At 43.9% G+C, this 23839-nt stretch overlaps 1 protein-coding gene across 2 annotated transcripts; it reads left to right on the forward strand.

The window, feature by feature from the left end:
- Positions 1-4479: 4479 nt before the first annotated feature.
- hnf4b (hepatic nuclear factor 4, beta) lies at positions 4480-21392 on the forward strand. Of its 2 annotated transcripts, XM_045225270.1 has the most exons (10): positions 4486-5148; positions 7145-7310; positions 8502-8596; positions 12804-12910; positions 13689-13844; positions 14050-14137; positions 14384-14536; positions 19021-19284; positions 19603-19725; positions 20442-21392. In XM_045225270.1, the coding sequence occupies exons 1-10, from the start codon at positions 5034-5036 to the stop codon at positions 20567-20569; spliced, it is 1395 nt and encodes a 464-aa protein (XP_045081205.1). In that variant the 5' UTR covers positions 4486-5033; the 3' UTR covers positions 20570-21392. The 2 variants fall into 2 exon arrangements, with proteins under 2 accessions (XP_041715810.2, XP_045081205.1); XM_041859876.2 differs by lacking the exon at positions 19603-19725 and having other exon boundaries at positions 4480-5148.
- The last annotated feature ends 2447 nt before the right edge of the window (positions 21393-23839 follow it).

The following is a 23839-nucleotide window of genomic DNA, read 5'->3' on the forward strand; positions in this document are numbered from 1 at the left end:
TTCTCTTAGACATAGTTCTCTGTGCTGTATAAAGCCTCAAAACCAAAAGTGTGTGAGCCAGTGAGTGTCAGTGTGATTCAGCTTCAGATTCAGCCTGCGTGTGTCAGTGGCCTCTGTATAGATCTGAGTCTTGACTGATGCTCTGTACTCTGTCTCTCCCTGCTGGTCAGATTGAGGAACAGCCTTTTTTAGTCTACTGCTCTCCATTGGACCATAGCATTGAGTTGAGTTCCAATGAAAAATCTTAAACTGCAATAATTATCTTCATAGTAAAACATTTATGTTTATTGTGACATTGGGTTGATGTGATGGATCCAAACAAATGTGGCTACTGATTTGCTATCCAGGCCTACTATAGATAACATCCCACTGTGCACACACTTGTTGAATCAACGTTGTTTACACGTCATTTCAATGAAATTAAGTTGAACCAACGTGGAAAAGACAATGCCCAGTGGGATTACACAAGTCAAAAGTTTGGGGTCACTTAGAAATGTCCTTGTTTTCGATAGAAAAGTAAATTTTTTGTCCATTAAAATAACATCAAATTGATCAGAAATACAGTGTAGACATTGTTAATGTTGTAAATGGCTATTGTAGCTGGAAACGGCTGATTTTTAATGGAATATCTACATAGGCGTACAGAGGCCCATTATCAGCAACCAGACGCCCATTATCAGTCCTGTGTTCCAATGGCACGTTGTGTTTGCTAATCCAAGTTTATCATTTTAAAAAGCTAATTGATCATTAGAAAACCCTTTTGCAATTATGTTAGCACAGCTGAAAACTGTTGTGCTGATTAAAGAAGCAATAAAACTGGCCTTCTTGAGACTAGTTGAGTATCTGGAGCATCAGCAATTGTGGGTTCGATTACAGGCTCAAAATGGCCAGAAACAAATAACTTTCTTCTGAAACTCGTCAGTATATTCTTGTTCTGAGAAATGAAGGCTATTCCATGCGAGAAATTGCCAAGAAACTGAAGATCTCGTACAACGCTGTGTACTACTCCCTTCACAGAACAGTGCAAACTGTCTCTAACCAGAATAGAAAGAGGAGTGGGAGGCCCAGGTGCACAACTGCACAAGAGGACAAATACATTAGTGTCTAGTTTGAGAAACAGACGCCTCACAGGTCCTCAACTGGCAGCTTCATTAAATAGTACCCGCAAAACACCAGTCTCCACATCAACAGTGAAGAGGCGACTCCGGGATGCTGACCTTCTATGCAGAGTTGCAAAGAAGTCCAGTGTCTGTGTTCTTTTGCCCATCTTCATCTTTTCTTTTTATTGGCCAGTCTGAGATATGGCTTTTTCTTTGCAACTCTGCCTAGAAGCTCTGTCAAATTGGTTGTTGATCATTGCAAGACAACCATTTTCAGATCAAGTAGATTTAAATCAAAACTATAACTCGGCCACTCAGGATCACTGTCTTCTTGGTAAGCAACTCCAGTGTAGATTTTGGCATTGTGTTTAAGGTTATTGTCCTACTGAAAGGTGAATTAATCTCCCAGTGTCTTGTGGAAAGCAGACTGAACCAGGCTTTCCTTTTGGATTTTGCCTTTGCTTAGCTCCGTTCCATTTCTTTTTTATCCTGAAAAACTCCCAGGTCATACCCATTACATGAACCCTGCAGCTTGAAAATATGGAAAGTGGTACTCAGTAATGTGCTGTATTGGATTTGCCCCAAACATAACACTTTGTATTTAGACAAAAAGTGAATTGCTTTGCTACATTTTTTGCAGTATTACTTTAGTGCCTTGTTGCAAACAGGATGCATGTTTTTGAATATTTGTATTAGGTACAAGCTTCCTTCTTTTCACTCTGTCAATTAGGTTAGTATTGTGGATAACTATAATGTTGTTGATCCACCCTCAGTTTTCTCCTATCACAGCCATTAAACTCTGTAACTTGTTTTAAAGTCACCATTGGCCTCATGGTGAAATTATTGAGCGGTTTCCTTCCTCTACGGCAACTGAGTTAAGAAGGACGCCTGTACCTTTGTAGTGACTGGGTGTATTGATACATCATCCAAAGTGTAATTAATAACTTCACCATGCTCAAAGGGATATTCAATGTCTGTTTAGTATTTTTTTGTACCCATCCACCAATAGGTGCCCTTCTTGGCAAAAACCTCCCTGGTCTTTGTGGTTGAATCTGTGTTTGAAATTCACTGCCCGACTGAGGGATCTTACAGATAATTGTATGTGTAGGGTACAGGGATGAAGTAGTGATTCAGAAAACATGTTCAACACTTTTGCTGTCCATGCATCTTATTATGTGACTTGTTAAGCAAATGTTTACTCTTGAACTTATTTAGGCTTGCCATAACAAAGTGGTTGAATACTTATTGACTCAAGATAGATTTATGTTTTATTTTTATTTATTAATTTGTACAAAGTTGTGGGAACTCCTTCAAGACTGTTGGAAAAGCATTCCAGGTGACTACCTCATGAATCTGGTTGAGAGAATGCCAAGAGTGTGCAAAGCTGTCATCAAGGCAAAGGGTGGCTATTTGAAGAATCTCAAATATAAAATATATTTTGATTTGTTTAACACTTTTTTGGTTACTACATGATTCCATATGTGTTATTTCGTAGTTTTGATGTCTTCATTATTATTCTACAATGTAGAAAATAGTAAAAAATAAAGAAAAACCCTTGAATGAGTAGGTGTGTCCAAACTTTTGACTGGGACTGTATATATGAGACAGTTCTTTGTTTTGTTGTGAACACTATAATGCTTTAGCAAGATAATCTACATTTAAGAATAATTTTTTTATCTGGACCTGATATAATTTTACAGGGCTCCGAGGACCATTCTGCCTTCGTCCTGCCGTGACTGACAGGTTTTTATGAGATATCAATCACCTTAACAAAGCTGCAGTGTGAGAGAGAGAGAGCCACTGCCAGGGGAGGTCTGACCTGCGGCCTAGCGTGACATTCAGGGAAGGAGAGCTGCTCACCCAGGAAATCCCATTACACCAAAGCATGATGGATATCGCTCCTGGAAAAGCTCATATGTGGTCTGACATATAATTTGTTATAATTTGTAAAAATCATATGGCCACGTTCACATTTCTTTATGTCTTTCATTCTTTCCAAACTCCTCTCTCTCTCCTATACTTTAGCCTACACACAATGGCTCACATACTGAAGTTCCAGAATATTCTGCAGATCCACACATCCGTCTCCTCTGCAGATGGCCAGGAAGTGTCCCAGCCCATGGAGGGTAAAATGGCCCCAGTATGACAACGGTATGTCAGTGGGGGAGCTGAGAAGTATGCTAGTGTATTGAATGTACTGTAAACTGTATGAACTTGTCGTCATCATCATATCGTCTCTGCCACGTGGAGCAGTGGAGGCTGATGAGGGGAGGACGGCTCATAATAATGGCTGGAATGGAGTCAATGGAGTGGTATCAAACACATCAACTACGTTGTTTCCATGTGGTTGAGACCATTCCATTGACTCCATTCCAGACATTATTATGAGCCGTCCTCCCCTCAGCAGCCTCCACTGATGTGGAGGTAATGTTAACATTAGCATACTCAATTTGTTCAGTTATAATATTAGACAGACTATTGATTGCTTGCACACAAAGGATTTGACTCTTAGATCTTATTTTTTTACTTCTTCAACCCAGACGTCCATTTTTATAGATGTCTGGGAATTTACTCTATTAAAAATGAAGGACATTAATATGAGATCTCTGTCCATTTTTGGATGCTTAAAGTGAAAAATACATGTTGGACTTTACTGTCCACTGCTTTGTTTCACATTATAAACTCAATAGGCATTTTTTCTTAATAATCTAAAAACAATATGATATGTTTCTTAATATGGTGCTTTGTATTATTCTGTTACGCCATTACTAGAACATTAGATAGACCACAAAGTGGCTTCGTGAAGATACTAATGTCACTATATTGTAGATTGACATAGATGACCCTCCACTGCTTGAACCTGTGTTTTATGTAGAGACGAGTCAGAGAAAAAGGCTATCTACAGTGCATTCGCTATCTGTATAAAGGGGCCCAGGGGAGGTATAGTTTTATTTGCAAACACATGTTATCACTCGTCCTCTGATCAATACCTCCAAACAGCTGATGGCATGCTCCCCACATGGGCAAAGGTGAAGAAAGAAGCCCGCAGACGGTTGATCTTGCAAACTCTGCCCCCAGTGGTGAAATATGGCATACTCTCTCTCGTCCAGTTATAATAACACTCAAACTTGAGAATCTGGCATCTTTTGTCCATAGTAGTCTACTGAAATTACAAATATCAAACATTGATCAGCGGTACTGAAATACCTTGAATTCTCAGCTGACCTGCAATAACTGATAACACACTGTAACGATGACCTTTGATCTGGTCATATACTTTAGTTTTTGCTGCCCTTTTTTCCTCAGCCGTTGAAGTGATTAAGATAACGTAGCTCCTTGACTGTATCGGTTGTTTTTTCTCTTCCCAGTGAGTCATGTTTACCTGCCTCCATCTGAACCCTCACCTTTATTATACTCTACTCTGATAAGAGAGTCGCAAACAGACAGTAGGCCAAATCTCAGTGTCTCTCTCTTTCCCTCCTTTGGAAGGCCGTTTGGGATCTATCACACTGATCTGGAACATTAGCTACCAGCTAAATACATACTGGATGACTTGTTCTGTTATACAACCTGAGTAAGAACAGCCTGACAGGAATACTGGGATGAGAAAAGGAAGAATCTAAAAGGTACACATGATTCACTGGGCCAAGGAAAACATCAGCACAGGACAGGAACCAGGACTTTGGAGGCCTGTGACCGAGTGGAGGAATAGCGGCGTCACACAGAATGAGAACACATTGATTTACCTGAACTAGACAATCAGGAAGACACAGAGAGGACTTAAGTGATTGTGCTGAAAAAGTGGGTGATTTTGGAACAGAGTGGTGAACTGAAGAGGAAGGTTGTGCAGCAGTCTGTTCTGGTTCCTTTGTTCATATAAATCAGACTTTTGTTTTGGGCCTAGTGTGGCCTCCTGAAGCAGTGACCAGAACCATGAAGCTGTCAGGGACCGTGCTGGATCTGGACTCCGCAGACTACAGCACCACCCTTGACCCCTCCTACACCATGCTGGAGTTTGACAACCTCAGGGTGTTTCCTGTAGAGACAGGTATGTCTGGTATAATGACACCTTTACCTGTCTGTCCTTCACTCATAGACTGGTGCACAACAATACCAAAACACTGGTCTGACATTTGAGGGATGGTTTTTGTATGATATTCAAAGGACATTCAAATATTGAATATCCATTCATTTTTATAGGTTCAAATTAATCAGTAGATCTTGGTAGCTTTTTAAAACGTGTTTTTCCATTCAGACGGAAAGAAGGCCAGGCTTACATAAAGAGACCCAGTGCCCTTGGAAGAACATGGTTTTAAAAAGTACTCTCAGGGCTTTAAAATGTAGCTCTCATACACATAGGAATTTGTAAGACCATTTTCTCATGGCATGGATACAATGACATCAGCTCTCATTCCACAAAATGCTGCGAATACAATGGTCATTACTCCCGGCAATACTGGGAGGGTTCTAAAGACCTCCCTCTCCCTCCTCCTCTGTTTTCCCTTATAATCTAATTTGAACTCATCATTATCATCATTAGGAGTCTGTTCTGCTGAATCAGGTCCTTTCTTTAGCACTTTTAAGGAGATGCTTTACCAGCAGACTGCTCTCCAAGGCAGATAGCTGTGTGGCAGATGTATTCTAATCTCTTAATTCAATCGAACTGATCTTTGACCACAGAAAGCATTCTCCATGTTAAATTGTTATCCCTGGCTGCTCAGTCTCCCAACTCTAAGTGTGCAATTTAAATACATTACAGCCTGGGGGCATTGTCCCTGCGACCGCACAAACACTACACCAACAGAGTATATTTGACGGTCAGTGGTTTTAAGAGAGACAATCCTGCAGCGATCGAACACTGACAGGACACAATTTAGAGCAACATTGAGGGAGATTGAATTAAAACGGAGCTCCCAGTGTAAAATTAGCCAGTGGACTTTGGCTTTGCCACTGACCTGAATCTGCTTTAATTAAATGGGGAGTTTCCTCTTCCTCTGAGTAATAAGCAGCAGTGGTTCTCTGAGGGCCTGTGAGTCTGGCAGCCACATACAGCAGTGATATCTCTACCTATAACCCTGCTTTTATTACCCCCTCCAAACCTCATCAGACCTGGGGAACAACACAACACTGCCATTGTTCTTACAGCCCTATAAACTCACAATCAACACATTTCTGCCTTGGAAAGTTGTGCATTTTTCTGTGCAGTACAAGATTATTTCCCTTCACAGAGGTGGAATGAACAGGGATTCATTAATCGCGTTAGCTGATGATGGCGTTGATTAATTATTTCGCTCTGTAAACGTGCTTATCTGCTGTCACACAGCGTTGACAATCTCTCAGCTGAGTGATCCGCTCTCTGCAGACGCTCGTGGGGATTATTAGCTGTTTACTTATTCATCAGCAATGGGGGACCCTCTGTAAAAGTAGAATAGTGTCCTACAAGAACACTATTCCTGTGGTGAGTGATTTAGAAGGAGTCAGGCGCAGGAGGGTAAATCACAGAATAAAAGGTTTATTCCGTAAACACAGCGGTACGCAGCAATGAGTCAAACACTCCAGCGCGGAAATACGGCGCACTGGAAAAACAACAAGGCACACGAGTGAATATCCCGGCGATATAAAATACAAAGAGCTCCACCAAGCTAATCTAACCTCCACAATAAACAATCACACACAAAGACAAGGGGGCAGAGGGAACACTTATACAGGTACTGATGAGGGGATATGAACCAGGTGTGTGTAATAAACAAGACAAAACAAATGGAATGATGAGATGAGGAGCGGCAGTGGCTAGAAGGCCGGTGATGACGAACGCCGAAGCCTGCCCTAACAAGGAGAGGAGGCAGCTTCGGAGGAAGTCGTGACAATTCCATTGTGCATCACAAAAGCTTCCTAATGTTAGCCTGAGGTCATCAGTAATAGACATCCTCGCATGTCTGTCCCCAAGTGTCAAGAGTCAATTCAACACATACAGTAGCTACACATCAGACCTCCAGTGTGCTGTAGTGTATGAATCTCAATAATTTCTTATGATTGATTGACAGAGTTGATGATGCTGGAGCCTGCCCCTCTGCTGCTGCAGACCAATGGGAGCGTGTGTTCCATATGTGCAGACAGGGCCACAGGTAAACACTACGGTGCGTCCAGCTGCGACGGCTGCAAGGGCTTCTTCAGGAGGAGCGTCAGGAAGAACCACGCCTACACCTGCAGGTGACACTCATCACCACACAGGTCACTGAAAAAGAGGACTACATCTCAAATGATACCCTATTCCCAATATAGTGCACTATTTTTGATCTGATCCAACATGGTCTCAGAGCATTTTGTATTATTCTGTATGTACTCCACTTAGTATGATATGTTACGTTTTGTGTGGTATGTATTCATTTGTGGATGTCCATCACCCATTTAAGTATGATATGTTATGAATTACAATTCATATTATATGTTACGAATTTGCAAAACATATGAGATGTTACGTTAGCAAGGCTAGGGGTTAGAGTTAAGTTTAAGACTAGGTTAAAGAGTTAGGGGAAGGGTTAGCTAAATGGGTTATGGTTAGGGGAAGTGTTAGCTAAAAGGGTTCAGGTTAGAGGAAGGGTTAGCTAACATGCTAAGTAGTTACAACGTAGCTAAAAAGTAGTAAGTAGGTGAAAAGTTGCTAATTAGCTAAAATGATAAAGCTGTCCGTGATGAGATTTGAACTCGCAACCCATGGGTTGCTAGTCGTTCGTGTTATATGCCCACCCAACCACCCTACTTTAAGTCACCATCTGTCTTATGTAACCATACCAAACGTAACATACTATATTATACTAATTTGAGTTTACATTTACTATGTTATGTCTAGTCTATGAGACCAGGCTGGATCCCCATATAGTGCGCTACTTTTGACCTGAGACACAAAAATAAGGCGCTAAATGGGAAATAGAGTGTCATTTGAGATACAACCAAGGTTCTGTTAGAACTGCAGATCATTGGAATGATTATTAGGCGCCTCCGACCCACATTACAATACAGAGACGCATTTACTGCCAATGACTAGGGCAGCTGGTAAAAAAGTGTTGCTGCAATTCTGGTAAAGTAATTTTCTATGAAAGGTGGCTACATGTCTAGAACTAAGTGTTAGGAGCCTGTCTGAACATGTGTATGCCCACACACAGAAATTGTACAGCACTGATCTGACGCCATCACAATTACAGAAGCCCATAGTGTGAGACTTGTGTCTGATTGTGTGTTACATAATCTTACAACTCTTGTCTTGTATTGAAGTGTATCTAATTGTGTGTGTGTGTGTGTGTGTGTGTGTGTGTGTGTGTGTGTGTGTGTGTGTGTGTGTGTGTGTGTGTGTGTGTGTGTGTGTGCGTGTGCGTGCGTGTGTGTGTGTGTGTGGGTCGGCAGGTTCAGCAGGCAATGTGTTGTGGACAAAGACAAGAGGAACCAATGCCGTTACTGCAGGCTTCGGAAATGTTTCCGAGCAGGCATGAGAAAGGAAGGTGAGAGAGATGGTTTGTTGTTTAATCATGACACAGATGTTACATACTGTATGGTACCACACTACATAATAATTACACAACTCAATGCCACATTATTCATTCAAAATAGATTTTTAAAGCCTGCCAGTACACACACGCACACACACACAAAACATTTTGTTTTTAAAGCCATAAGCATATATGCAAGTTGACAAATCACAATATTTACCCACATTGCATAACCATAGACGGCCGCCAAGCCAAGAGGGGACATTGGGGTTGGCAGGCACGTCAGGTGGTGGTGGGTAGTGGGGGCTGAGGCAGGGGTACTGAGTGGGGTATAGTCTACAGTCCTAGAAAAAAGGGTGCTATCTCAAATCAAATTTTATTTGTCACATGCTTCATAAGCAACAGAATAATAGAAAGATAATAACATGAGTAATAAATAAACAATGAGTAAGGATAACTTGGCTATATACACAGTTACCAGTACCAAGTCCATGTGCAGTGTTATCTAGAAGCTAAAAGGGTTTCATTGGCTATTCCCATAGGAGAACCCTTTGAAGAACACTTTTTGGTTCCTGGTAGAACCCTCTACATGGAACCCAAAAGGGTTCTACCTGGAACCAAAAAGGGTTATCCTATGGGGACAGCCGAAGAACCCTTTCGGAACCCTTTTTTCCAAGAGTGTATGCACCACTCACTGTGGGGGAAAAGCAACAAGATCAACATGCCTCTCTCTTGAGCAATACTGAGTGAGTGGCTGTTAGCAGTGTCCCTGTAGACCTTATCTTCCACTGGCTGCAGGAGAGAGAGACGGGATTAGAGGATCCATGAATGGCCCCTCACATGAATAATTAACATGGCTGAGCATGGGCAAATATTTGCTCTGGCTTTTTCAAGAGAGACATGCTTCTCTCTGCTGAGCCCTCGGTCCAGGAGAATGTTACATAAGAGAGAAACTGAAGCTGAGCTGAGCCCCCTTAGTGATGGTCATGGAGAAGGATTCAAACATTTGCCATATTAATTTTGCAGACCACTCAAATAGCATTTAGTAAAAAGCAAAGCTATGCCACAAAATATCAGAACATGCCATTTTGAAATGGTGTATAAGCCTTTGGTTTAATGTGTTTCAATTGTACATTAATCCGGACAACAAATTCTAACAAACCGTTTTTGCCAACGATCATTAATTGTACTCCTCCTATTCTCCTTGCTGAATGTCTACAGCCACATCCAATCTATCACTTCACTTATGCTCCATGGAGGACTAATTTGTGACATCATCACCCACGGCCATGTCTCCAAGGCAGAGGTCTCTCTCTCTCTCTGTCTCTGCAGCTCCAGTTTGATTAATAGGGTCCTGATTGGCTGCTGAGAGGTCAGCTGTGGTGACTGACTGCTCTCAGACTGGGGCTTGTTGTCTGACTTTGTGGGGCAGACTGGAATCAGGATGAGGTCATCCATTGTAATGACACAGGCACAGAGGTCACCATGAGACAGTCTCCTCTGTCGGACACAATCCCAACCATCAGGCCCTGTACAGTCAGCCTCCCGTCATGCCTTCCTTTGCCTAATTACATAGTCAGGTTTAATATGTTGGCAGAATCAGAATCAAATTAGAGATGTTACTTTTCATACAATGGGGAATTTGGAAACATTCCAAAATTGAATTTGCTCTGAAATAGTCTCAATACAGATGAGTGTCAAAATTAAATGTATAACCAAGATTTTACTGAGTTACAGTTCATATAAGGAAGTCAGTCAATTGAAATAAATTAGGCCCTAATCTATGGATTTCACATGACTGGGAATACAGATATGCATCTGTTGGTCACAGATACAGTGGGGGAAAAAAGTATTTAGTCAGCCACCAATTGTGCAAGTTCTCCCACTTAAAAAGATGAGAGAGGCCTGTAATTTTCATCATAGGTACACGTCAACTATGACAGACAAAATGAGAAAAAAAAATCCAGAAAATCACATTGTAGGATTTTTAATGAATTTATTTGCAAATTATGGTGGAAAATAAGTATTTGGTCAATAACAAAAGTTTCTCAATACTTTGTTATATACCCTTTGTTGGCAATGACACAGGTCAAACGTTTTCTGTAAATCTTCACAGGGTTTTCACACACTGTTGCTGGTATTTTGGCCCATTCCTCCATGCAGATCTCCTCTAGAGCAGTGATGTTTTGGGGCTGTCGCTGGGCAACACAGACTTTCAACTCCCTCCAAAGATTTTCTATGGGGTTGAGATCTGGAGACTGGCTAGGCCACTCCAGGACCTTGAAATGCTTCTTACGAAGCCACTCCTTCGTTGCCCGGGCGGTGTGTTTGGGATCATTGTCATGCTGAAAGACCCAGCCACGTTTCATCTTCAATGCCCTTGCTGATGGAAGGAGGTTTTCACTCAAAATCTCTCGATACATGTCCCCATTCATTCTTTCCTTTACACAGATCAGTCGTCCTGGTCCCTTTGCAGAAAAACAGCCCCAAAGAATGATGTTTCCACCCCCATGCTTCACAGTAGGTATGGTGTTCTTTGGATGCAACTCAGCATTCTTTGTCCTCCAAACACGACGAGTTGAGTTTTTACCAAAAAGTTCTATTTTGGTTTCATCTGACCATATGACATTCTCCCAATCCTCTTCTGGATCATCCAAATGCACTCTAGCAAACTTCAAACGGGCCTGGACATGTACTGGCTTAAGCAGGGGGACACGTCTGGCACTGCAGGATTTGAGTCTCTGGCGGCGTAGTGTGTTACTGATGGTAGGCTTTGTTACTTTGGTCCCAGCTCTCTGCAGGTCATTCACTAGGTCCCCCCGTGTGGTTCTGGGATTTTTGCTCACCGTTCTTGTGATCATTTTGACCCCACGGGGTGAGATCTTGCGTGGAGCCCCAGATCGAGGGAGATTATCAGTGGTCTTGTATGTCTTCCATTTCCTAATAATTGCTCCCACAGTTGATTACTTCAAACCAAGCAGCTTACCTATTGCAGATTCAGTCTTCCCAGCCTGGTGCAGGTCTACAATTTTGTTTCTGGTGTCCTTTGACAGCTCTTTGGTCTTGGCCATAGTGGAGTTTGGAGTGTGACTGTTTGCGGTTGCGGACAGGTGTCTTTTATACTGATAACAAGTTCAAACAGGTGCCATTAATACAGGTAACGAGTGGAGGACAGAGGAGCCTCTTAAAGAAGAAGTTACAGGTCTGTGAGAGCCAGAAATCTTGCTTGTTTGTAGGTGACCAAATACATATTTTCCACCATAATTTGCAAATAAATTCATAAAAAATCATACAATGTGATTTTCTGGATTTCTTTTCTCAATTTGTCTGTCATAGTTGATGTGTACCTATGATGAAAATTACAGGCCTCTCTCATCTTTTTAAGTGGGAGAACTTGCACAATTGGTGGCTGACTAAATACTTTTTTCCCCCACTGTACCTAAAAAAAAACAATGGGCCTCAGGAACACGTCACAGTATCTCAGTGCATTCAAATCGCCATTGATCAAATGCAATTGTGTTCGTTGTCCGTACCATATGCCTGCCCATACCATAACCCCACCGCCACTATGGGACACTCTGTTCACAACGTTGACATCAGCAAACCGCTCGCCCACATGACGCCGTACACGTGGTCTGCGGTTGTGAGGCCAAATTCTCTAAAACAACGTTGGAAGTGGCTTATGGTAGATAAATTAACATAAAATAATCTGGCAACAGCTCTGGTGGACATTCCTGCAGTCAGCATGCCAATTGCACGCTCCCTCAAAACTTGAGGCATCTGTGGCATTGTGTTGTGTGATTTTAGAGTGGCCCTTTATTGTCCCCAGCACAAGGTGCACCTGTGTAATGATCATGCTGTTTAATCAGCTTCTTGATATGCCACACCTGTCAGCTGGATAGATTATCTTGGCAAAGGAGAAATGCTCACTAACAGGGATGTAAACAAATTAGAGAAATAAGCTTTTTGTGCGTATGGAACATTTCTGGGATCTTTTATTTCAGCTCATGAAACATGGGACCAACACTTTACATGTTTGCGTTTATATTTTTGTTCAGTTTAGGTGTATGCTGTAATTACAACATTACCCTCCATTTTGTTCAGTGTAGGTGCATGCTGTAATTACAACATTAACCCTCCACTGAGTAAAACAGTGAGCACAAGAAATCCAGGGACTTTCCTGACCGTCTCTCCCTCCCTCCTATTCTTTTATTTCCAGCCGTGCAGAACGAGCGGGACCGCATCAGCAGCCGCAGAGGAGAGGGACAGGGGCTGGGCACCCTGTCCATCAGTGTACTGCTACAGGCAGAGGCCAGCATGTATCAGGTAAGAGACTGTCACTATAAAACCTCTCCCTATTCACAACCACAAAGTGCTCCAGAGGCTTCCATTTCCCATCCAGCCCAGAGTAAAGCCCCTTATCTGTTTCTCAGAAACACAGCAGTGGCAGGGCTAGAGATGGAGAGGATACAGGCTGCACTTTAGACGGCCGGCCATTAAGGTCCCCTGGAGATTCTAGCTGCAGGCTGGATTCAGTTACTTCTTAGAAATTGCGAAAATTGCCCAGAGAGACTCACATCTGATTACAGCAGTCCTATTTAATTGCAGTGCCTGGGTTTGGATTGTGTGCCAGTGTTCAATTGGCTTCAAATACATAATAACAACCAGATATCCTCTTTGCATGCGAAAGGAATGCGGCAGAAATTAATTGGATGATTGACAAATGAACCACAAAATGAGGCCGGGCTGTTTTCCATTTGGATCTAGTTTTCATGCAATGTCTCCTCAATGTGAGCTGTGTGCTGAAGGGACTCTGATCACCATCCAACAGCATTGTTCCAGAGACAGACCCACCAACAACACACATCCAAATTCTCATCTTACACCCTTATATTCTCTATTACCACCATTCTCTGAAGTGACCTTTCCCCCACCCAATACCCTACCTGCCTCTGCATGCTCTGCCCTTCACGATTGTCCAAGCATCCATCATCTCACCCCTCCACCCTGCCCCATCCATCTCCTCCAACCCTCTCTTCATTCTCACATTACACTGACACCTAGGGCCAATGTGGAACCTCTCATTATTGTGTGCCACTCTCAGTTTCCAGCCCTGACCTCCCCTATGAGCTGTGACATCAACACCAAGAAGATAGCGCGCGTGGGGGACGTGTGTGAGTCCATGAAGCAGCAGCTCCTCCTGCTGGTGCAGTGGGCCAAGCGCATCCCCGAGTTCTGCAGCCTCCCCGTTGACGACAGGGTATGGAACTATGGATGTTAGCCTACTTAATGTGTCTGTCTGAACATGTGAGCTGCACCTGTCTAAGCAGGCGGTCACATTCAGCCCAGCTGTCTTTGTGTTGGGTTTTGGATCACTAGCTGTTGGGATACTCATGTTGCAGGGAGGGCTGTCTGTGTAATGGCTGCTGTGTGTTGTCTCTGTGCTGTGTCTGGTCTGTGTGCAGGTATCCCTGTTACGAGCCCACTCTGCTGAACACCTCATCCTAGGGGTGGCTCGACGCTCCCTACCTTACAATGACATTATCCTTCTGGGTAAAATATATAGATGTCAGCTGAGTCTGGGATGTGCCCTCTTCTTTGTTATAGAATGAATACATTATTTACCCAATGTTTGATATTCTCTATCTTCGATGCTGGTAATGTGGACTAGCTATACTGCTTTTACCATATGTCTATATTGATAAAGGAAGCAGACTTACCTAATGTATAAGGTTATACTTATGGTTTTACTTAACTTACATTATAAGTAAGTATTTAATATGTGGATTGGGTTTGCAGGTAATTACTTTGTGATCCCAGTGAGCGGTGCTGAGGTGGAGGTGTCCAGGGTGGCAGCCCGGATCCTGGAGGAGCTGGTCAGGCCTCTGAGAGAGCTGGACATCACTGACAGCGAGTTCGCCTGCCTCAAAACCATAGTCTTCTTCGCTCCTGGTCAGTCAGTCCTTTGGTCGCCACCAGCCACCCCCCTTCCCCTCCTCCCCCCTCCTCACCTCTTCTTACCTCTCCTCTGTCCTCAGACAAAGGAAGAGACTTTCGCCAGGAATCTTTTTATTTCACAGTTGTTCTCTCCTGGGACTCTCTCTGCTCTCTCTGCCCTCTGTGCTCTGTCCTTGGCACCCATGTTGGTTTGTCCTGGCCTGGAGGTCTGGTTTCATCGTGTTCTGGGGAATAACTATTAATAACTATTCATATCTGGGCGAGGTCCTGGTCTTGGCATGGAGAGGTGACTGGCTGCTGGACTTTACAGCCTGTTGGCCTGAGGCGGTGATTACAGCAGCAGAGCCAGGCCACCGGTCTGACAGACTGACTGGCCAAACTGGCACAGCAGTACAGAGCAGTACACAGCAGTACACAGCATTACACAGCAGCACCAGGCTAAGTCTGACACAGATGACTGACTACCTACAGAAATAAACACATGCCGTGTGCTCAGCTCTGTCCTCTGTGACCCTGCCCTGTTACCTTTACCCAACCTTTCTCTAATAATTTCAGTTTAGTTTATCACACATAATGCATTTCAATTAGTAAAAAAGTATATTGTATAATGTCCCCACTGCAATCCCATCTCTCTCTATTCTCCTAGGGCCGCAGCGTGAGGATTTGTCTCCCTTAATCTCCTATTCATTCTCTCTGTCTCAGGGCTGTGTTATAGGAATTGTTTGTTTCACAATGGCTTCACTCTGTCTCTCTGTATAAGCATACTGTACATGTATGTGTCTCTCATGTACAGTGCATTCGGAAAGTATTCAGACCCCTTGACCTTTTCCAAATTTTGTTACGTTACAGCCTTATTCTAAAATGGATGAAATAGTTTTTCCCCCCTCATCAATCTACACACAATACCCCATATTGACAAAGCAAAAACAGGTTTTTAGAAATGTTTGCTCATTTATTAAAAATTTAAAACTGAAATATGACATTTACATAAGTATTCAGACATTTTACTCAGTACTTTGTTGAAGCAACTTTGGCAGCGATTATAGCATTGAGTCTTCTTGGGTATGACGCTACAAGCTTGGCAAACCTGTATTTGGGGAGTTTCTCCCATTCTTCTCAGCAGATGCTCTCAAGCTCTGTCAGGTTGGATGGGGAGCATTGCTGCTCAGCTATTTTCAGGTCTCTCCAGAGATGTTCGATGGGATTCTAGTCCGGGCTCTGGCTGGGCCACTCAAGGACATTCAGAGACTTGTTCCGAAGCCACTCCTGCGTTGTCTTGGCTGTGTGCTTAGGGTCGTTGTCCTGTTGGAAAGGTGAACCTTCGCCCCAGTCTGAGGTCCTGAGCGCTCTGGAGCAGGTTCTCAACAAGGATCTCTCTGTACTTTGCTCCGTTCATCTTTCCCTCAATCCTGACTAGTCTCCCAGTCCCTGCCGCTGAAAAACATCCCCACAGCATGATGCTGCCACCACCATGCTTCATCGTAGGGATGGTGCCAGGTTTCCTCCAGACGTGACACTTGGCTTTCAGGCCAAAGAGTTCAATCTTGGTTTCATCAGACCAGAGAATCTTGTTTCTCATGGTCTGAGAGTCTTTAGGGGCCTTTTGGCAAACTCCAAGCAGGCCTGTCATGTGTCTTTTACTGAGGAGTGGCTTCCGTCTGGCCACTCTACCATAAAGGCCTGATTGGTGGAGTGCTGCAGAGATGGTTGTCCTTATGGAAGGTTCTCCCATCTCCACAGAGGAACTCTAGAGCTCTGTCAGAGTGACCATTGGGTTCTTGGTCACCTCCCTGACCAAGGCCCTTCTCCCCCGATTGCTCAGTTTGGCCGGGCGGCCAGCTCTAGGAAGAGTCTTGATGGTTCCATGCTTCTTCCATTTAAGAATGATGGAGGCCACTGTGTTCTTGGGGACTTTCAATGCTGCAGAAATGTTTTGGTACCCTTCCCCAGATCTGTGCCTCGACACAATCCTGTCTCGGAGCTCTACGGACAATTCTTTCGACCTCATGGCTTGGTTTTTGCTCTGACATGCACTGTCAACTGTGGGACCTTTATGTAGACAGGTGTGTGCCTTTCCAAATCATGTCCAATCAATTGAATTTACCACACGTGGACTCCAATCAAGTTGTAGAAACATCTCAAGGATGATAAATGGAAACAGGATGCACCTGTGCTCAATTTCGAGTCTCATAGCAAAGGGTCTGAATACTTATGTAAATAAGGTATTTCTGTTTTTTATTTTTAATACATTTGCAAACATTTCTAAAAACCTGTTTTGGCTTTGTCATTATGGGGTATTGTGTGTAGATTGCTGAGGATTTTTATATATTTAATCAATTTCAGAATAAGGCTGTAACGTGACAAAATGTGGAAAAAGTCAAGGGGTCTGAATACTTTCCGAAGGCACTGTATTTAAAGATGGCGCCGTACTGTATGGCTGCCGTCTTGCGTGCTCTGACCCAACTTTGCTATTTTGTGATTCTTTTGGCTTTCATAATTTCCTATGATCGACGAAGTCTTTTGAACATCAGATCGGCAGTTACCAACCTAAATTCCGGCTTCAACTTCGACTTCAACTCATCTGCCCTGGGCTCTTTGTGTACCTCCAACCAATTCTTCAGGCTACCCAAGAGGAAACACTAGTGAAAAAGAGGCAGGAGAGCGGGCATCCTGGTGAGACTAAGGCGAAGGGAAAACCGGCCACGACTTCCCTCCATTCTATTGGCTAATGTACAGTCACATGATAATAAGATGGATTACCCCCGATCGCAGATTTGCTATCAACGAGACTCTCGTAACTGCAATATTCTCTGTTTTTCTAAAACATGGTTTCGGACAAGATACCCCCCATGGCTATCCAACTTCATGGATTCAACTATTCACACTGTGCAGACCCTGGCGCAGTGGAAGTCTCCACCTATTGTTCACCTGTCTTGGAATGCCTGATGGTCAAATGCCGACCCTTCTACCTCCCAAGACAGTTTCCTCTGTTATCACGACTGCTGTATACACTGAGGGTACAAGTTTGCCCGACAACACGACGGTGGTAGGTCTGATCACCAACAGCGATGAGACAGCCTACCGGGAGGAGGTCAGAGACCTGGAAGCGTGGTGCCAGGATTACAACCTCTCCCTCAAAACCCATCCACATCGATGGGGCCACAGCGGAGAGGGTCAAGAGCTTCAAGTTCCTCTGTGTCCACATCACTGAGGACTTAACATGGTCCTCTCACACGGCAGTACCTCTTCTCCTCAGAAGGCTGAAACGATTTGGCATTGCCCCTCAGATCCTTAGGTTTTTACAGCTGCACCATCAAGAGCATCCTGCTGGTTGTATCACTGTCTGGTATGGCAACTGCAACACCCTCGACCGGAAGGCCCTACAGATGGTGGTGTGGATGGCCCAGCGCATCATTGGGGGTGAGATCCCAGCCATCTAAGATGTACATGCCAGGCGGTGTCTGCGAAAGGCCTGAAAAATTGCCCAACTCCAGCCACCGAGACATGGACTGTTCTCCAAGCTCCCGTCCGGCAGGCGGTATCGGTGCATCAAGGCTCAGACCAATAGACTCCTAAACAGCTTCCATCTCCTGGCCATAAGACTGTTAAATGGCTAACAACTATTGCTCCCCCTCACACCTACGCTGCTGTTAAAATGAATATTGATTAGATTTATTACTACCTCTACGCTGCTGTTCATTGATTATTGATTGTCATTACCATTAGTATCAATCTATTTATCCTGCTACTGGTCACCATTACTCCTGTTTACGTGTATACTGTATATTAGCATTGGAATATTACCATAAGTACATGTATTTATATATTCCTGCTACCAGTCACTTTTCAGCCCTGTTTACATGTATATCCATCTATCATGCCTACACTGAAACTCTTGCACACACACACACTCACACTAACACTTACACACATAAACTCACATACACACACTCACCACCACGCACCCACCCACCACGTATACTGCTGCCATGCTGTTTGCTTATTATTATTATTATTATTATTATTATTATTATTATAATCCTGCTACCAGTCACTTTCTCCTAATCCCAGCCTTTATGTACATATCTACCTCAACTACTCCAGTATCCCTGTATTGTACATGGGATACTGGCACTGACCCTGTATAAAGCTTCCTCTTTTATGTCTTATTTCTCGTATGTTTGTTGTTGTTGTTGTTTCTTATTAGTTATACTTTTTTATATTGAATATTGCACTGTTGGGTAAGTTAAGCATTTCACTTTACTTGTGCATGTGACAAATAGAACTTGAACTTATACTCTGGTACCCTGTCCCTCCCTACATCTGTTAGTGCTAGGACTGCAGTGTACTTTCATACTACCCCTCTCTCTCTCTCTCTCTCTCTCTCTCTCTCTCTCTCTTATATATATATCTATCTATCTATCTCTCTGTGTCTCTGATTGCAGTATTAACCCTACCTCTCACCCCCTGTCTCTCAGACTGCCCAGGGCTGGAGGCCCCTCAGAGAGTGCGGCGGCTGCGTTTCCAGGCCCAGGTGCTGCTGGACGAGGCCACTTGTGAGCAGCGGGGGCGTTTTGGGGAGCTGCTGCTGATGCTGCCCCCCCTGCAGAGTGTGGCCTGGCAGATGGTGGAGACCCTGCAGCTGGCCAGGCTCCTGGGGGAGCCCAGCGTGGACAGCCTGCTGCAGGAGATGCTACTGGGAGAGGGGGCCACTGGGGGCCTGGGACAACGCACAGGGCACGGTACGCTCCAGAGGGGAGATACTTACAGTAAAAACCTTCAAACTGAATACCCCTAACTTTCACTGGGTTGCCTTACAGGTCAACAACAGAGGTCAATAACAACTCAAACCTAAAATAGGACAACTTTCAATTCCCACAATCTAATCTGTCCACTGTGCATTGTGTCTTCACTTATGTTGTTACAAACTGTTTCATGGTGAGCTCTCATTATTGACTTGAGAGTATTCTTAATGAGGGTAACCTTTGAGCTGTCATGGTAACTGGATCAGTGTAGTAGTGTAGTAGTATACAGTTATTCTCTTCTCTGGTCCTCCTCAGGTTCTAACTCAAATGTAATGGCGTTCCCCCCACCCCAAGATCACACCCTGTCTCAGGACCTACTAGGAGGCCATGTTGGGTTGCCTAGCAACTTCACATCAGTCATCCTACCTGTCCCTAGCTGTGAGTACCCCCAAATGCAAGTCCATATAAATTGTGTACTAGTATGCATTAGTTAGCTAGAGCAAACAAATACATCATAATCACCTTGCATTACACTTTTATACACACACACACACCTGTAATTAGCGGTGCAGCAGGTGCGTGAAACCTCAGACGCTGGTTTCCTGCCTGTGTCCCAGACTGAGTCAGGTTTGCTTCACTGAGATCTCCTCACAACACCAAGCAGCATGGTGCTCCTAAGTAATAGTCTGTCTCGCCAGCCTCATGGTGCTCCACAGCAGCTGTGGAAAGAGACTACCTGAGTAATGCCCCTACGCTGTCAAAACAGAGAAATAGCACACAGTGATCTCACCGTCCCCAGTGTTTTATCACCCTCACAGAGCCAGCCTGGCCCTACAGGGGGCACATGGCCCAGACTGCTCCCCTTGTTTCAGGCCCTCTAACCCAGCCTCGCTTCACGGGAACCAGGGCCCTCTCCCCAGCCTGGTCGTCAGGCTCAGTCCCTACAGCTCTGAGCTCACCTGAGGGATGTTGATGTCTGTCTCCCATCATTAATATTCCTATAATTATCACCTTTGTGTCTTTTTTTAGGGGATTAGCTCACCAACAGTAACTTAATGTACTGAAAGAGTACTGTTATGGACCTGTAGTAAAAGCCATGCGGTTTCAGTCTCAGTGCGTGTAATGCCAGTCTGATGCCTGTCTCTCTCCAACAGCTCTGCCAGTGGTGCCTCTGGTGCCCACACAGACTGGCACTGAGGTGTACAGACATGGGGAGGGGGCAGACATGCCCATAGAGTCTGCCCACGGCATGCCCATGGCTCCTGTCCACACCTGCCTCTGAGAAGCAGACCAAGCAGCAGCAGCTACTCAACCAGAGAGGAGAAAAACAGCTGTGTGGTGTAAACATGCACACACATCCAATCCGGCCCGCGGTTGGTTTGAGTAAAATGTTTTGTTTTTTTGGGGTGGGGGGACAAACTCAGAATACTTTAAATTGACTAAAACCAAATTGAAACTGAGTAGGAATGATAATGGACCTACATTCATACCTTTTCTTGACTGTGTCCAGCTCGCTAATTATCACTGAAATGAAAGCTAGACAGTCAGGGAGCATCAAACATTTTTAAAACGTTTTTATGTATATTTGATGGCGAGGAAATACAACACATTTTCAGTACAGCCCTACGAACCTAGTTGAAGAGCAGAATTCGGCCCCTGGGGCAAAATGAGTTTGACACCCCTGACCAGGTGTTGGTGCATCCAGGCCGTACTACTATATGAACACAACATGAAGTAGAGGCTGTTACTTAGACACTAGTAACCCAAAGATGGACTTTGACTCAGCCAGCCAATCCTCTCTCTTATCCACCTCTGCACAATGCACACTGGGAATATGATGCATACAATTAATAATTGATCAGGAATTGTTCTTTATGTTAACCATTCACTGACAATTACAATCATCAAATCAATCAAGATCACAGCTCAATAGTATGTTATCTTTATTAGATCATGGTTGGGTGAGTGAGTTGTGTTGGCATGTTAATGAATGACAATAGTGATGTGGCCGTGGTGAAGTAAGAACCATTTCATGTTGTTTATCATCAGGATCAAAGTCCATGCAGATGTTGGTACTGTTAAATTCTTAAAGTTACTCGTAAAAGAAGAAAAAAAGGAAATAAATGAAAAATAAATATTTAGAGCCTGCAAACTGTGTTGTGTATCTCTTGCTTTGGATAGATGTTAGGTTTTATTCTGTAGGTGTGTAGGCCTATTATGTGAACTGATACTTTGTAAGAGGCTACTTACTGTAAGAAAATCATTCACTGATGACTGTGAGTGTAGGATATGTAACATAACTGCAGAGGGCGCACTAAGCCTGTTCAGAAAATCTGACTGTTCCTCTTTTCCTTTGAGCACAAGGCAAACCTTCTCAGACTGAGATGACCAACTCTTGGCAGGTTATCCAGGGTCACTCACTGACTGTCAAGGGTCAGATATTACATGGGCTATAGACAGAAATGGTGAAAGGAGAAAAATCTATTAGAGACTTTCTCTTCCCTCACCCAGACTTTAAGTGGTGTTTTTGGAGTTATGTTCATATCTCTCTCTGTACATGAGAAAGTATGCATGTCAGTGTGAAGGAGGGACACATCTCTTTTATTTTTTATACAGGTTTTTTTCTGTTTTTTACTGTTGAGAGTTAGAATACTGGAATACACAAGGTGCAATTTCGAAATTTGGCTGTGCATCAGCAGTTGTTCTCTTGTTTATCAGTCACTGACAGTCACTCATAGCCATGTCAGCTAACCATTTTTAGATTGGTAAGTTAGTCTAGCCAGCTATCTAAACTTGTAATAATCATGGCCAAATACCAACCGGGCACGCAGGGCATGTGCCCAGGGGCCCTGAACTCCAGGGGGCCCCAATCGATTTTGTTAGTCACTCTCACTCAGATGTCATTAACATGGCATAAGTCTTGGCTACGTCCGGCCCTGGATGCCAGTTAAAGTTAATGGGCACATTGGCCAGAGGGGTGATGATGGAGACGGGGCACAGGAGAGGGGCTTAGAGGGGGTACTATTACTCATCAGAGTAAAGGGCGGGGAATAGCAGAATGAAAGGCCCGCTCCCTAACCGCCCCCAGCCTGTGTGTTTATTTTCAAACCCAAAATGTCAAATCAATACAGAAATAGAGCACAGAGTGTCTTCTACTTCTCTCTGGGGACAACGGCACCCGTTACTACAACAGGGGGTATAATCTAAACAGATCTTTATTGGTAGTTAACCCTTCATTCAAAAGGCCCATTCACCTGTTCGACACACACGCACAGGAGTTATTATTGAAGCGCTTAATGGCTGATGGGTCATCTCTCTCCATGTGTGGCGGTGCCAAACTCAGCATCACACACAATGCCACCCTGTATGCCCACCTGGGGCTGACATTAAACCCTGTAAAACTGTGTTATTCACGCTTATACAAGATTATATAATAGTAGTTCCATTTGATTTCTATCTACGCTTGTTACCCAATGTGCTGTAATAGGAAACATGAAACAGCCATTTCCTCACAGAGAGTGGAAGTTTTCATGGAGTTTACATTTCAGTGACAGAATATGTATGTGCTACGCCTGTGCTCTAGTCAGCCACTTTAACTCAGTATGATTCATTTCAATAATAAACCATTAGTTTGTTGCTGTAGCTAGCAGCCATGGAGGACATTGGACTAGCCTAACACGGTGCTGCTGAGGACAGCATGGCTATGGGGCGCATTGTGAATGGTGGTTCCCATCAAAGTTAAGACTACAAATGAATGGTGCATCATTCTTGGTAATAATGTCTTACAATGGCAATATGAAAGTACAAAGTCCTCAAAAATATGACTAATGGTAAACTAATTAAATTATTATAGAAAATATTTTGGGTCTACGACTGAGAAGGTAGGTCATCATAACTGTATAAACGTAATTCTCAAAACAAGTCACGGCAAATGTCAGTGTTGGTGTGAATTAATAGATTTTACAGAGAAAACACCCCTGCTTTCCTTCAAGAAAAGGGGCCATATTTTCCTTCATGGCTGAACTGGGCTGTTGACTGGTGAAGAAAAGCCGTTTTTCAGCGTGCTGGGAGACGTTTTAGAGCAGCTCTCTCTCTCTTCCAGCTGGCGTCTCAGCCACGACCCTTCAGCCCGCCTGCCTGCCTGCCCAGTGTGTTACAGCTGGGCTTTTCCACACCACTTCAGCCCTGTCCTCAAACCCGTCCTATTGTGAAAAACATCAAACCATCAGGCAGCCCACACGGCACAAACTGGGTCTTCAGCTTGCCCGGCCGTCACCCTTGCAGACCCAAAGCCCCAAAGCCTGCCTCTCCTTTCCTCTCCAGCCCCTGTACAGATAGCCAGCCCCCCACCCTGTACCCTCCTGCTGCTCAAGACTTGGCTCTGGGTCTCACCTCCAGGTGAAGTTATTTGGGAGAACCTGGATTAATCTCCAGCGGGAGAGAGAAGGATTGAGGAGTTAACTAAACTATTTCCGCAGGGATGGGAGTCAGGGAAACAGCAATGACATGACGAGCGTCCCTTATGTAAACGAACTTGCAGTTCACAGAGGCA

The sequence above is a fragment of the Coregonus clupeaformis genome, chromosome 15 (assembly GCF_020615455.1).
Source record: "Coregonus clupeaformis isolate EN_2021a chromosome 15, ASM2061545v1, whole genome shotgun sequence".
Taxonomy (NCBI): domain Eukaryota; kingdom Metazoa; phylum Chordata; class Actinopteri; order Salmoniformes; family Salmonidae; genus Coregonus; species Coregonus clupeaformis.

Excerpts from the sequence above, each read along its gene's own strand:
- hnf4b (XM_045225270.1), top strand. The coding sequence starts at position 5,034 with ATGAAGCTGTCAGGGACCGTGCTGGATCTGGACTCCGCAGACTACAGC. Across the intron at positions 8,597-12,803 it reads AGCAGGCATGAGAAAGGAAG|CCGTGCAGAACGAGCGGGAC; the intron begins GTGAGAGAGATG and ends TTTTATTTCCAG. Across the intron at positions 12,911-13,688 it reads CAGAGGCCAGCATGTATCAG|TTTCCAGCCCTGACCTCCCC; the intron begins GTAAGAGACTGT and ends TGCCACTCTCAG.